Genomic DNA, 14,498 nt, shown 5'->3' on the forward strand with positions numbered 1-14,498 from the left:
CGCGTATGGCTGCAAAACTGCGTACTTATATTTTGGTTGTACCTCTACTCCCAAAATTTGCTCGGCCTACTAGAAAAAAACTAGCTTTTTTCTCACTTTTGACTAGTACATGGAGAGTTTTGGAGTTAGATTACTTCTACAGTATGATGGTCACAATAACGATTGTGGTCTCATTTTATAGATAATTATAAATACTTTAATTCATTTTTGCAGAATTATCCAAACAAATCAAAAGTTCGTCAGATATATGAACAAATGTCATTTTGCCCCAACCTTGCGATACAAACACGCACTTTGACCAACTATAAAATTTTATTTAATCAACTCACGGAATTGTTTTGTATATGATTTTTTAGATAATTTTATTGTTAATAAGTCTTACCTTTGTCAGTTTTTGTTAAAATGAATAACAATGGAGCTATTCAATAAAAACGATACCAATCTCTTTTCCAAGATGGCGGCTGTTCCCAACCTCCAATTATCCCAACAAATTGACTTTTATGATAAGGACAACCACCCGAACACATTCCATGAAAAAAATTTTGTCCCGCGAAAAATGCGATTTCATGCCCATATTTTGACTAATTTCCCTGAGCTATAGGTGCCGTGAGAAAATTTTGTTGAACAAAAAATTCGGATTCGTGTTCAGCACAAAAAAAAAATGTATGCAAATCAATTACACCATCAGAAAACTATCCACACTTTATGAACCTAAATAAAACAGACTTTACATATTTTTTTAAAAATTTCACATGACCAATCAAGGTTAAATTTTATAATAATTAAATGCTTAATATAACAATTTTTTAGGATTTTTCAACAACAACAAAAAATTCCACATACGCCATAGTGACCCTCTAAATTAAACATTCAATGACTGTTTTTATAAATGGTGTGCCAAGACCTTGGATCCTTTAAATACTTATCTCGCACGAGCAAATAAGAAATATAGGTATATTGTAGGCACTAACCTTCTTGGATAATAAATAATAAACAAAATGGCCTAAGTTGATGGAAGTTTTTAACTTATGAATACCTGATAAGCGAAAATAGTGCAAGGGATTTGTAGTATCCAACTTTTTGATACACAATGCATTTTACCACGCCTATCCTGCCAGGAAGCAGACGGAATGACCCGTTGTGTTCGTAACTACTAAAAGCCCTCATTTACTTCCAATTTGAAATTAAAAAAAAAAATGTTCAGTTTGAAAGCACAATAATGGAATAAGTGTCATGAAATTTCATATGGACAAGAACAATTAAGTTACGTTAAAAATGTGTTTTATTTAAAAATATACTCAGTAAATTTTAATCTCATACTAAGCAAACTGTGTCTTACAAATACTGTGCAGGTCTTTAAACATCTAAAAGCTATACCTACCAATCTTCCATAAACTAGTCACGTTTGTTTATTTGCATCCCAAAAAACTTTACGATCCTTTTAAGACATCATTACAAGACTTCGATTTCCTAATAAAATTAATTATAAAACTTTATAACACGATCCACCTGCAATGTATCAGTCAGCATGCAAAATAATAATAAAGTTATTGCAGCTTCAAACTTGCATCCGCTTCAAGTTCATTGGCAATCAAAACCAGGGGCGTCTTTTTTTTTTTTTATTTCTATATGCAACTATATTCTATAACCAGTTGCATTTGAAACAAAAACTTTCTCCTCACATCCAATCTGAGATTGCACTCTCACTTTACTTTGCCGGATAAATTTATCTGCACTTCACAGTTCGAAATGGATCGTTGGCAAGGCAAAGTCGCTGTTGTTACTGGTGCAAGTTGTGGTATTGGCGAAGCAATCGCCAGAGACTTACATCGTGAAGGAATGATAGTTGTTGCATTGGCTCGTCGTGAAAATCGTTTAGAGGACATTCGTAATAGTTTACCCGAGGAAGAAAGATCCCGATTCCATGTCAAATGTTGCGATGTTACTGACGAAGAACAAGTTAAAGCTGCTTTTGGTTTTGTCGAAAGTGAATTGGGTGGTGTTGATGTCCTTGTTAATAATGCTGGTACAGCCAAACCCACTGAATTGGTTAAACTAGATAATACAGCCGATATAAGATTGACTCTTGAAACAAATGTCATGGGAGTAGTTTTCTGTACTAGAGAAGCTTTCAATTCGATGAAGGAAAGAGGAATCGATGGACATGTTGTTATTATAAATAGCATTGCTGGACATAATACCCCGAATATACCGGAATTACCTTCATTTAATATTTATCCTGCAACAAAACATGCACTTACTTCAATGACTGAGGTTTATAGACAGGAATTTATGAGACATGGTACAAAAATTCGTATAACAGTAAGAAAAGATTTTTAATGAAACAAATTATTGTAATAATTTTACAATTTTGTTATAATCTTCAGAGTGTTAGCCCAGGAGTAGTGGATACGGAAATTTTCCCTGATCATCTAATTGATATTATACGAGCCAATATGGAAATGTTGGCTCCTAAGGATGTATCAGGTGCTGTGTTGTATGCCTTAGCAGCACCTCCAAATGTTCAGGTATAAAAAATAATCATTCACATTTTTTAAAACAACTATTTATTTAATTTTTATTTTATTATTTTATCACAATACAGATCCATGATGTTATCATTAAACCCGTTGGTGAAAAATTGTGAATCTATTTATTTTAAGGTGGTTTTGTTAAGATGGATCATGATGATCGGTGTTAAAACTTCTCTCCCATTGGTTTGATTATAATGTTGTGAACCTAAAAATAAATTAATTTAATTTTATAATAAAATATTTTGTTTTGAGAATAAAAATCATAACAAAGCTTTTGGGTAAATTCAAGGCATTCGAATAAAATAACATAATAAGAGGTTTCAGTTTTTGATTTAAGTTTGACACCTTGGCAACACCACAGTACACACAAGTAATACTCAGTTAGTTTAATATTTTTTTTTGTAGAGGTAGAAAATTGTGTATTAATTTCCAAAGTTTAAACCTTCGCGGTCGCTGTGGCGTATGAGTAATATTTTTTTAAACGTTTTTTTTTTTTTAACTGAAAACATTTTTTTTTGCTAAATAAATAATGAAATCAGCTAAAGAAATAAATTTTACTTTGTTTTAAATAAAAATGTATAGGGGTCAAAATCTATAAGGTGAAAAATTTAAATTCCAGCGCATTTTCTTTTTAAATTAAAACAATATTCAATTACAGTTTTCAACTCATTTACCGATAGTAAGTAATAATGGTAGAAACGTTCCTATTTCATTCAATAAAATGAATGTACTAAAAAAAAAGTGTTCCCGGAACATTTCCATTACTTAAAAATATAAAAATTCAAAATACTTAAGGGCCATTTGCTGAATCGAAACTTAAATAATTTATGTGGAACATAAACTCTTATTTCCTTCTTTTTCCTCTGCGTAAACGTCACATAAGGATTTATGATGAACAAAAAAATGCTAAAGTTTCGATTCAGCTTTTAAAACACTTTTTAACCAATTATTTTAGGATTTTTATTTTATTGAAAGCAATTCAGAAAAATATTCTTAAAATATTTCTACACGTCTTAAAAAAATGAGTAAAATTAATTAATTTTATTGTAATTAAAGTTGTCCGAAGGAATATGACGTATCGTATAAAAATGTCTTAAAGTATTATAAAATCATAGTCATCGAGGTGGCGGTAATGATGATCTTTTTCATGAATAAAATATTTAAATCAATGTCTCCCATATGTTTTAATGCAAAATATAATTAATCGTCATTCCGGGAACGCTTGTTTTGGGATCAATTTAGATTATTTTTTTTTGATGATTAACAACTGAGGCCACTACAATAGCTGCGTTCCTTTGGAAATATTTATCTACTTTTTAGTACTTAAAGCTGCTTTGAACTACTTTTTCAGTATAGCAAAGTAGTTCAAAGTAATATAATCTCAAAAACATTTTTACATTGTGAGATAAAAAATAAAAAACAATTTTTCCAAGAAGTTTGGAAAACAGAATTTTGCAAAAAGTTTTTTGACTGCGGCAGAGTTTTGGCTCCAACACAAATATTGTAATGAAAACTCTTTGACGCCTGGTACAGAGGGCTCAAGTCAGAAAAAGTAGTTTTGCACAAAATGAGATCGAAGTTTCATTTTTTTTTTTGTGAATCAGGATATTATTATATCGAAAAAGTCATGATGCAAAAACATCACCTATAAAGTCTTTTATAATATTCATTATGCTACTGACCAAAAAATGGAAGTTCTTAAAAGCTAACTAATTGGATGTCAAAAAAGTGCTTGAATTTTCATTCGGACATTGCTATTCATGTCCTTGTCCAAAAAAAAAATCACATACCTAATAAAATTTTGGTAAATGTAACAAAACATTAAAACAACTGCTTAATAACTCATTTTTCGCTGTGTATTTCTTATTCGAAGCAATATTTGTACCTGGTCCTTAGTTTTAAAGAAAATTTGCTCCTTAATTGGCCAATAACTTAAATAAAAATTCCATCATACCTGAACATTATCCGGAGTTGATATTGCATATAAAACAGCATCGGCAACATCTTCTGACTTCAGCATTGGCATAAATTGTTTAACAACAGTTTGAATTTCTGTCGGAAGGATATCTGTATTAACAATGCCAGGACTTATGCTCTAAAAAAAGAACAAAATCAAAATTTTATTTAACATTGACAAACCATCCAAAACTTACTGTTATTCGAACTTTGGACTTATTTTTCAAAAATTCCTGACGATAAATTTCAGTCATAGCTCGTAATGCAAACTTTGTTGCTGGATAAACATTCAGAGATGGCAAATCGGGTCCCAAATTTGGTACCTGATGTCCAGCTACACTATTCACTATTACAACATGTCCTTCCACATTTCTATCCAACATAGAATTGAATGCTTCTCTTGTACAATAAACTACTCCCATTAGATTCGTCTCAATGGTTTGTCGAATTTCTTTGGTATTGTTACGTTTACAAAGTTGAGTTGTTTCAATAACTCCAGCATTATTCACGAGGACATCAACACCTCCAAAGTTCTTCTCTGTCCATTCAAAAGCCTTCATTACTTCATCTTCTTTGGTTAAATCACACTTGATAGCGTGTAGATTTCCTTGGACAGGCTTAGGCAACTCTTCAATTAACTTTCGAACCCTTTCATCCCTTCTAGCTAATCCAACAACTATCAAACCTGCTGCTGTTAGGGCCTTGGCGCAAGCAGCTCCAATTCCAGCACTAGCACCAGTTACAACAGCGACTTTCTTCTGCCAACGTTCCATATTAACTGACGATGATGACCAAACCGAAGCCCAGTCAAGCCAAATAGCTAATTGAATAATCCGATTAGGAATGCTTGAGCATATTACTAGGACACTACCCCTAATTGACAGCGTCACAAATGCCATCAAACTGCTATTGGAATTCAGTTCTTTACTGCCAATCACTTTCATTCGAACATTACAATGGAAAGGTGGCAGAATAAGTTGGCTATTGTAACTGGGGCTAGTGGAGGTATTGGAGCAGCATGTGCTAAGGCATTAGTTGGAGCTGGACTAAGAGTTGTAGCCTTGGCTAGAAGAGAACAAAAACTTAAGGAACTGAGAGAAAGTTTACCATCGAATCTTCAAGCTAATTTGATTCCAAGAAAGTGTGATGTCTCCAAAGAGGACCAAGTTATTGATGCTATTGACTGGACTGAGAAACAATTGGGTGGAGCAAGTGTATTACTCAATAATGCTGGTATAACTCGAGAAACTGAACTTGTTACACCTGGAAATACGCAGAAAATTCGTGAGGTCATCGATACTAATGTGATGGGTGTGCTGTGGTTCACTCGGGAAGTTTTCAATCGAATTAAGGCGCGTGGTGATGAGGGACACATTCTCATTATAAACAGTATTGCTGGTCATCAAGTGTTGAATTTTATTGATGTCCTGCCTTCGTTTAATATTTATCCATCGACGAAATTTGCTATAACTGCCATGACAGAGACATATCGACAGGAATTTCAATTGCACAAAGCTAATGTGAAAATAACGGTATATGGGTGTTTTAAGATTGTGAAGAAATGATGCTAAATATTTATTTTCTAAAGGGAATTTGTCCAGGTGCAGTAAACACAAATATATTTCCTGAGGAAATACATTTCTTTGTAAAGGATATGGCTAGGCTTAAACCGGAAGATATTGCAGATGCGGTTTTGTATGCGTTGAGAACGCCATCTAATGTGCAGGTTTGTAATCAATTTGTCTAAGTGTGTGAAAATTACAAAATGTATTCTTTTTCAGATTCATGAAATCACGGTGAAACCAGTGGGTGAAATATTTTGAAAATATGAAGAGGTGTTAAAAAATGTTATTTCTAGATTCATTAAATAAAAAATAAAAGACAAACGATATAGTGATTTCGAATTATTGTGAAGCTACATATATGAAAATCGATGAATTTTGAGAAATGCTTGGAATATATTGACAACAGGTGTCTTATTGGATTGAGGTCAGGGGAGAACAATTTGTATAATTGTATAATTCAATCAAAACCAAAAATTTAATGGTTTGTTTGTTTAAATATGAAAATTGAGTAAGTAACCCATACATTGGCTGCAATTCTTTGTTTAGAAAAACGATACCGTTTAGTTGCGTTTAATTTTCATTTCGATTTATGTCGATTTATTACATTTTAATAACAACGGTATATACATTACATTTTAATAAATGTATACAATTTTTCCGCAGAAAAAACCTAAAATTACTGGACTAATTTGAAAAATCCTGGAACCAAAAACGCACTGAAAAAAACTTTTTGAGTAGATTTCGAAATTATCTCATTTCATTTGGGTTCTAGTCGATATTTGCTATTATTTTATTTTATCAGACTTCAAGACTAGTTATTTCATTTTATTGACACTTGAAAAATGTAAGGAAATCGGTTGTCTTTGTTAGTATCTCTGGTGGTTTTTTTTACGGCATAGAACGCAGATCCAGCTAAACTTTTGGTCCCGTATAAAATTCTTTCCAAAATTTAGCCGAGCTAAAATTAATTCAACAATTTCAACTAAAAATCACAGTTTGTTTCCAACGTGTGATAAATTGATTAACATGCAAGACAACGCGTGGCTCATTCTTGTCTTAGACTATATATACATAGGTAGGCTATAAAATTATACAAATTTTTAAATTTCCTTTTCTGAATGGCGACTTAATAATAATAAAACAATAACTAATGTATTTTATTTAAAAAAAATTAGATACAAAAACAATATAATAACACTGGTCAACAAGGTTTTTGGCACAAGAACCAAAATATACTTTTCTAGTAGTTTTTGGGGTGCTGAATCCGAATCTGAAGTCAGAAAAAAATGGGGTGCTGAATCCGAATCTGAAGTCAGAAAAAAATGATAGGTATAATAAATCTTAAAAAAATCAAAATTTTAAATCATTATATTGATTTTATATAATATAAGAGAGATAATATACAGGGTGTCCCAAAAGTAATGGATCAAACGAAATATGCTGATAGGCCAACTTTAGGGCTCTCAGAATTTGGTAACTTGTGCATCCCAAATCCTTACGGTTTTCGTTTTAATGCAGTTTTTGTGAAATTTCGAAAAATCCCGACTTGGCAACAGTATTTTGCTTCCTCCGCTCATAATTGATTTTTGTTTTTTACAATTCTTTCACTAAAACATTGATTAATAATAAGAAATAACTAATTAATCAAAATATTTTTTATTTCATACACCATTTTGCTGCAAAGTTGAAATTAGAACGAAAGATATTACAATTTGAATGCAACAAAACAGGGCTTTTCAGAGAAAAATAACAAAGAAAAATAAACACATTTTCTCGACTGTTGTTTGTTTATTTATTTTTGAATAAAAGCCTCGATATTTGTTTGTTATTTTGCTCTGAAAACCCCTGTTTTGTTGCATTCAAATTGTAATATCTTTCGTTCTAATTTCAACATTGGAAACTTTTATACATTTTTGAAAACTGCAATAACACGGCAAGTTCTTAAAATAATAAACCAGTGTCACACCATACACATTTTTTCGGTGTGTTGCTCTGAAATAAATGTAAGAAACTGAGTTTTGAAAAAAACTGGAACTGTCAATTAGTTTGCAGCAAAATGGTGTATGAAATAAAAAATATTTTGATTAATTAGTTATTTCTTATTATTAGGCAATGTTTTAGTGAAAGAATTGTAAAAAACAAAAATCAATTACGAGCGGAGGAAGCAAAATACTGTTGCCAAGTCGGGACTTTTCGAAATTTCACAAAAACTGCATTAAAACGAAAACCGTAAGGATTTGGGATAAACAAGTTACCAAATTCTGAGAGCCCTTAAGTTGGCCTATCAGCATATTTCGTTTGATCCATTACTTTTGGGACACCCTGTATAATTAACATAATAATATGACATTAACAATATTGTTGTCTCTCAGATTGGCAAATGCTATAAAATTATTGTTTTTTTTTGGTTTATTACAATGTTTATTTCAAAAAAAAATGCAAACGAAAGATGTTTAAAGAGTTTTGAACAAGAACTAAGTTAGCAAATTTGGCATATTGAAACTGTTTTATTTTCATTAAACAGAGTCAATTTGTCGAATATTTTACTCCAAAACCATTATTTGGTCAAAAGTCTACCTAAATATGCGTTTTTAGACGAGCAAAAAAATGCAAATGTTTTTATTGTTTGCATTTTTTTATATATTATATATATTTCAATATTTAGGTATTGTTTATTTGAAGTACTCATAAATAATTAAATTTCTATATTTCAAAACCTCTAAGAGATGCAAATAAAAGGTTGTGCAGTGTTGGCCATTCATTTTAATGTAAAATTCTTCTTTCGTTAAACTTTCTTTCCCGAAGTAGAAAGATCTAATTCTTTTATAAATTGGGCGAATTGCCACTAGGTGTAAAGTATTTTCAGCTTGATCCAGGTTACAAATTGAGCATATCCCATTTGTGTTTTTTTTTTTCTTTGAATGCCCGAGCAATTATATTAAGAAGCCCGCCTCTTGCCTTAAAAATCAATGATATGGCTTTAGCCTGCAACAGCAACCCGTCATTAAAATAAAAATCGTTTTTCGAATATTCAAGGCGACAATATTCATCATGAAACTGTGACATTGTGCCATTTCTACATTTTATTTCCAAGACTTACTTATTAAAGTTTCAATTATTAAGTTTTTATGTTTCATATTCCAATCAGTTATTTTGAGAATAAAAGTTCAATTCTATTCCAGCATCCTCCAAAATTTTAGCCCAATCATTAACCCAGAATGTTGACTTTTGTATTGTTTCCTCTGTTAGCATTTTTGGGAGTCGGTTTCTTGGATAGCTAAAAACTTTCCGTATATACTCAAAATGTAAGCTGTAAACATTTTATTGATCCCATTTTCGAGGTGCAATGGTGACTTTAAATGGCGACTTTAAATTTTATGAAATATGAATAAATTTAACCTTAGTACTTTAATTTTAAAGGAGCCTTAAATCATCAAATTCAAGGGATTAAAAGCAAAATTTTGATAAATTGGAGCAAGTGAAATGTTCAAGTAACCTGTTTGGGGACGAATAGCTAGCTATTTTCTGACGCCGCCGATTGTTGTTGGATGATAAGATAAAGAGGAGAGTTAGTATACTAAACTCTTTGGGAACATTTTATTCCGGATACTAAAGAATTTTTAAAATTGTCTACCTAGCATAACTTCCTTTTAGTCTACAAGCTTTCAATCAATTAATGACTAATGACGAACTTAAAAAGGATTGCTTTAACAAAAACATCACTAAATTCATTTGTTTTATATGAGAAAATAGTCATACATAAAAAGTTTGTTCAGCGAGGCTACTTAACTGTTTTAACATGTTTATTTAAAAAAAAAATGTTACGCATACACCATAGTGAACCACAAATCGTTCGATTTTTAACTTGAATAAACTGCCTTGGAAAACTTTCTATGTCCCATGATAAATCACACTAGAGGTAAAGTTATTTCCCATGAAGTTAATTCCCTGCATCTATGAAAACAGAAATATCTAAACTTAAAAGTAAAAACAAATAATGGTCTTTATTTTAGTCTTTATTTATAATTCAAAATACATATCGACTTCATTTCCTTGATTTAGCCAATCTAAAAAAGCAGCTTCCTGCAGTTATTTTTCTAGATGTTGGCCAAATTTCAAATACGATTTGTGGGAACTTTTATGGCACGAGTGGGTCAATTTATTTATTTCCCCCTAGTAAAAATGCTGTCAAATATTTTTATTTTTATGTTTGTACAAGCAAAAAAAAATAAGAAAAAAACGAAAATAAAATAATCTTTTTTAGTCTATTGAATAGACCCTTTTGAATGGAACAAATTCGTTCAAGAGTTTTTATTGCTGATTATGATTCCTTGGCATAAAAGAATACTACAGCCAAAAGTGCTACTAAATCCATTGGTGCATTTCTGAGAAAACGGCAACACTGGTCGGTTTTCAGTTTTTTTGATTTAACTCGAAAACCAAGCCTAACTTTGAAATGGTTCAAAGACACTTTTCATAGCAAATTAAATTTTCTGTCATGTTAAGATGATTAAAAAATTTTAAAAATTATTTTTCACTGAAATTCTAACCTAAAATCAAAGAAAAAAAAGTTAAAAAATTGACGATTTTATTTTTTTTTACTAAATCAAGGGGCATTTTGTGTATGTAGCCGGTACGTCCAAACTTTGTACTAATGAAATAAAGTAGAGGTACAATCCTTTGATAATATGCAATTTTTAATTTTTTTTTGTCAAGAAACAACTTAAATGTACCTATTCAAAAATTAGCACTTTTTCCAAATTTTTTACTTTTTTAGTTAAAAGCAAGTTTTTAAAACTAGATAAAAACGTATAAATTGGTAACTTTTAGACTTTTAAAGTAAATATATTTAATTGGGATTGATTTAATATAAACTAAATATGACAAACAAACAAATTTATTTGCATCCTTATGGGCTTGTGTGCAATTTTGTGTATGTGCATTTTTATAAATACATATCGAATGGATCGACGGAGAGCCATTAGCTTTGGTCTATTTCATAGAAGAACATTTAATACCAACTATTTTACTGTTTTCAATGGCCTGAAAAACAATTCTTGTAAAATCAGCGACTAACGAAAAGTTTCTCTTGAAAAACGAAAAAAATATTCAAATGAGTTTCAAACAAAATAGGCCATTCAAATTAGTAAATCAAATTGCATTTTTCGCGGGACAAATTTTTTTCATGGAACGTGTTTGGGTGTATTTCCTTATCGTAAAAATGAATTTTTTGGGATGGTAGAACATCGGGAAAAGCCACCATCTTGGAAAAGAGGTCGGTGCCGTTTTTATTTCATAGCTCCATTTTTACTCATTTAAACCAAAAATGTCCAAGGACAGACTTATTCACAATGAAATTATCTAAAAAATTATATACAAATGAATTCCGTGAGTTAGTTAAATTCAAATTTATAGTCAGTCAAAGTCCGGGTTCTTCTCGCAAGGTTAGGACAGTATGACATTTTTTCAAATATCTGAAGAACTTTTGATTTGTTTGGGATTTTCTTTGAGAATGAATTATTGCACTTTTAATTATCTATCTATTTCACCAAGTTTTAAAAATTAATAAAATATAAGTTAGCCGGTATGATACCTTTCTCACATCAAAATCACACACCTATCAAAAAAACACCCTTTCACCCAAAATGTTTTTAAAAACTTTATGAATCCTTTGTCCCTGTCCAAATATCTAATAATCATTTTTATCAAAAAACAAAACCGACTTCTATGGATCAAAACTGGGTTTTATGGTTTTTCTAATAGTTCCCATGGCTTCAACTGAACGAAATTCAAATGGGACCACATTGCAGCCACTAGCTTTCCAATACAAAAAGAATTATCAAAATTGGTTCACTCAGTCCAAAGTTATGAGGTAACAAACATAAAAAAAAAAAAAAAAATACAGGCGAATTGAATACCTCCTCCTTTTTGGAAGTCAGTAAAAAATAGACATTGGTGACCAAGTTTATTATATTTGCACTTGTACGTGTAACAAAATACAAAAATAAAAATATGTACTAGTAAAATATTATCTTTACGAACAAAAATGTTTATATGATCCACTGTGCATCACATGACTTCTGATTTATAAATTAACTAAAGAGATGAGTTTGAGTTTTTTGTTTGAGAAATCAAAACAAAAAATTCTACAATTAAAAGTAAGATGTAAGAGTCACTGTTGTAGACTTTTGCTACAACTTGAAAGCTTTTTTATTATTTATTTTCATCAAACGTTTTTGGTGTCCATGTGGTCGTCAATTTTTTACACAAAATGATATCTAATCATATAGATTGTTATGAATGAAACTAATGTTGGACGCATCTATAAGTTCGAATAGAACAAATTGCTTTTTTAGTGTTTCAGTGTTTTCGGTTGAATAACATTCTAGTTGCATACATCTACCTCTAATAAATGAATTTGTTTACATAGAAAAAGTATTTTGTAAACAATAAAAGCTATAGCAAAAATATTCAAAACACCGGCGGCGGGTCTCGATATTTTTGTTTGTATCTTATAGATATTTTAGTTTCAATAAACACTCAGAAGAGCGATCGAAATCAAATAACAAATTAATCACTTTGGATAAGTTTGTTTACATTGCCAATCAATTAGATAGCACATAGTGATAATGAACATCAGAGAACTAAGTCCCGAGTTAGCCAAAAAAGCACAAGTCATTGGCGAGAACTCTGATACTTTGGAAAATGACATCAACGAACTGCGTAGTTGGATAGAAGAGCAACCTCATTTGATTTCACGAAAAGATGATCAATTTTTGTTAACATTTTTACGTCGTTGTAACTTCAACTTGGATGAGAGTAAAAAAAGAATTGAAGCTTTTCTAACGTGCAAAACTAATTACCCAGATCTTTACAAAGATCGTGCAGTTGATGAAACTGCTTTGGATATTCTGAAATGCGGGTGAGTTTGGAGTGACAATGATATTGCAAAATCTAAAAAAATAATACCTACTTCCGCTAGTTTTATGATAGAACTTTATCTGATGCCTTGAATTTAATTTCAGACTTGTCACTATTCCCCCAAACAGTTTACCAGATAATGGCCCCAGATTGCTTATCACACAAGTCAGCAAATTCGATCCAAAAAAACACAGCTTAAGAGATGTCATGAAAGTTCGATTTATGCTCTTTGAAATACTAACTTTCGAAGATGATATAACTAGTATAAGTGGTTTAGAATTAGTTTTTGATTTACAAGACTGTAGCCTTAAACAAGCTTTGGGTTTGAATCCAGCTCTTTTGAGAAAAACTTACATTTATCAAGATGAATGTATACCACTTAATATCAAGCATTTTCACATAATAAATATGAAAAAAGAACTGCAAGGAGTTGTAAATTTAGCCAGAAGTATGATTTCAACGGGTACCGGATTTGACGTGAGTTTTGAGATTTGAGGATTTTCATCTATAAGATTTTGTTTAAATATTATTTGTTTATTTTTTATGTAGATTGTGATACACGAGAAAGAGAGTGATTTGTATAAATATATACCTCAAGAATCGATGCCTGTTGAATATGGAGGTCAAAATGGTACGCATGAAAAGTTTTTGGAAGAATGGGAAAAAATTCTTTTGGATCATGTTGAATATTTTGAAGAGGATTCATTTCTTGGGACTAACTTGGAAAATTCCTCATGTTGTATTTCTTGAAATTGGGTGGACTAACGAAAAATTCGAAGAGTATATCAAGCCGTTTTAGTCTAGAAAATAGTTTTATTTTATTTATGTTAAGGTCAAATAAGTTTGAATAAATCAGGGACAAACACTTGTACAAACTTATATCATCATGATGATTTGGATCATTATAATGTTTTCAATTAATAAATGCAAATTATTAAAATTTTAATACACCATTGCGCACAACATCAAAAAATGTGTATTTCAATTTGGCATTATACAAACTATGTATATGGAGGAATGCTTTAGAGGTACAACTTTTGTCCCGAATTTGTCTCGAAAGGCCATCAAGAAAATTGATAAGAAACGATGAAACTCTTTAAAATGATTGAGTTAAGCTTGGTAACCATTCTAAGCTAAAAAAAAAAAAAACTGGAAAGTATAATAAATGTTTCCTCCTTTTTGCGAGCCACATTATTGAAGCATATAATTATTATATTACCTTAAAGTCGCGCCTGAAAACATTTTAGCACCTTATACAAATAGGGAGACCAAAAAAGCTTTTGTAAGCTTTATTTTATTTATTAAATAAAAAGAAAAAAGAGCGTGATATTTAATTATTATGAAAGTATTGAACTCCCTACAGCTTTTTAAAGTTTTTTTTAAATGAGCTGAAAGACCTCTCTACTTGAGCAGAAACGAGTAAGTCTAGAGTTAATGTTGCCATTATACAGAATTTATTTGTTCAACCATTTCCCTGCTTGAAGTTGAAAATAGTAGTGAATTTTCAATAATTCATTTTCGT

General features: G+C 30.8%; 4 protein-coding genes across 4 annotated transcripts; 3 read left to right on the forward strand and 1 right to left on the reverse strand.

Annotated features, from left to right (window-relative positions):
• The first annotated feature begins 1,712 nt into the window (after positions 1-1,712).
• Positions 1,713-2,708, forward strand: LOC129911490 (farnesol dehydrogenase-like). Its single transcript, XM_055989304.1, has 3 exons — positions 1,713-2,322; positions 2,388-2,528; positions 2,606-2,708. The coding sequence occupies exons 1-3, from the start codon at positions 1,750-1,752 to the stop codon at positions 2,645-2,647; spliced, it is 756 nt and encodes a 251-aa protein (XP_055845279.1). The 5' UTR covers positions 1,713-1,749; the 3' UTR covers positions 2,648-2,708.
• LOC129911489 (farnesol dehydrogenase) lies at positions 2,545-5,344 on the reverse strand. Its single transcript, XM_055989303.1, has 3 exons — positions 4,688-5,344; positions 4,489-4,629; positions 2,545-2,739 (listed from the first exon to the last, which is right to left on the reverse strand). Exons 1-3 carry the CDS (start codon positions 5,261-5,263, stop codon positions 2,698-2,700), a joined length of 759 nt encoding a protein of 252 aa, XP_055845278.1. The 5' UTR covers positions 5,264-5,344; the 3' UTR covers positions 2,545-2,697.
• Positions 5,333-6,313, forward strand: LOC129909636 (farnesol dehydrogenase-like). The gene is made up of 3 exons (XM_055986712.1): positions 5,333-6,022; positions 6,079-6,216; positions 6,272-6,313. Exons 1-3 carry the CDS (start codon positions 5,447-5,449, stop codon positions 6,311-6,313), a joined length of 756 nt encoding a protein of 251 aa, XP_055842687.1. The 5' UTR covers positions 5,333-5,446.
• Positions 6,314-12,512: 6,199 nt separating this feature from the next.
• LOC129911488 (alpha-tocopherol transfer protein-like) lies at positions 12,513-13,924 on the forward strand. Its single transcript, XM_055989302.1, has 3 exons — positions 12,513-12,977; positions 13,081-13,453; positions 13,526-13,924. Exons 1-3 carry the CDS (start codon positions 12,685-12,687, stop codon positions 13,724-13,726), a joined length of 867 nt encoding a protein of 288 aa, XP_055845277.1. The 5' UTR covers positions 12,513-12,684; the 3' UTR covers positions 13,727-13,924.
• The last annotated feature ends 574 nt before the right edge of the window (positions 13,925-14,498 follow it).

This window comes from Episyrphus balteatus, chromosome 2, assembly GCF_945859705.1.
Source record: "Episyrphus balteatus chromosome 2, idEpiBalt1.1, whole genome shotgun sequence".
In the NCBI taxonomy this organism is placed as follows: Eukaryota; Metazoa; Arthropoda; class Insecta; order Diptera; family Syrphidae; genus Episyrphus; species Episyrphus balteatus.

What these genes read in the sequence shown, in the direction of transcription:
- LOC129909636 (XM_055986712.1), top strand. Translation starts at nt 5,447, where the DNA reads ATGGAAAGGTGGCAGAATAAGTTGGCTATTGTAACTGGGGCTAGTGGA. An exon ending in AAGCTAATGTGAAAATAACG is followed by an intron (nt 6,023 to 6,078) that starts GTATATGGGTGT and finishes TATTTTCTAAAG; the next exon opens with GGAATTTGTCCAGGTGCAGT. An exon ending in GAACGCCATCTAATGTGCAG is followed by an intron (nt 6,217 to 6,271) that starts GTTTGTAATCAA and finishes ATTCTTTTTCAG; the next exon opens with ATTCATGAAATCACGGTGAA.
- LOC129911488 (XM_055989302.1), top strand. Translation starts at nt 12,685, where the DNA reads ATGAACATCAGAGAACTAAGTCCCGAGTTAGCCAAAAAAGCACAAGTC. An exon ending in TTGGATATTCTGAAATGCGG is followed by an intron (nt 12,978 to 13,080) that starts GTGAGTTTGGAG and finishes ATTTAATTTCAG; the next exon opens with ACTTGTCACTATTCCCCCAA. An exon ending in CAACGGGTACCGGATTTGAC is followed by an intron (nt 13,454 to 13,525) that starts GTGAGTTTTGAG and finishes TTTTTTATGTAG; the next exon opens with ATTGTGATACACGAGAAAGA.
- LOC129911489 (XM_055989303.1), bottom strand. Translation starts at nt 5,263, where the DNA reads ATGGAACGTTGGCAGAAGAAAGTCGCTGTTGTAACTGGTGCTAGTGCT. An exon ending in AGTCCAAAGTTCGAATAACA is followed by an intron (nt 4,630 to 4,687) that starts GTAAGTTTTGGA and finishes TTCTTTTTTTAG; the next exon opens with AGCATAAGTCCTGGCATTGT. An exon ending in CAACTCCGGATAATGTTCAG is followed by an intron (nt 2,740 to 4,488) that starts GTATGATGGAAT and finishes ATTTATTTTTAG; the next exon opens with GTTCACAACATTATAATCAA.
- LOC129911490 (XM_055989304.1), top strand. Translation starts at nt 1,750, where the DNA reads ATGGATCGTTGGCAAGGCAAAGTCGCTGTTGTTACTGGTGCAAGTTGT. An exon ending in GTACAAAAATTCGTATAACA is followed by an intron (nt 2,323 to 2,387) that starts GTAAGAAAAGAT and finishes TATAATCTTCAG; the next exon opens with AGTGTTAGCCCAGGAGTAGT. An exon ending in CAGCACCTCCAAATGTTCAG is followed by an intron (nt 2,529 to 2,605) that starts GTATAAAAAATA and finishes ATCACAATACAG; the next exon opens with ATCCATGATGTTATCATTAA.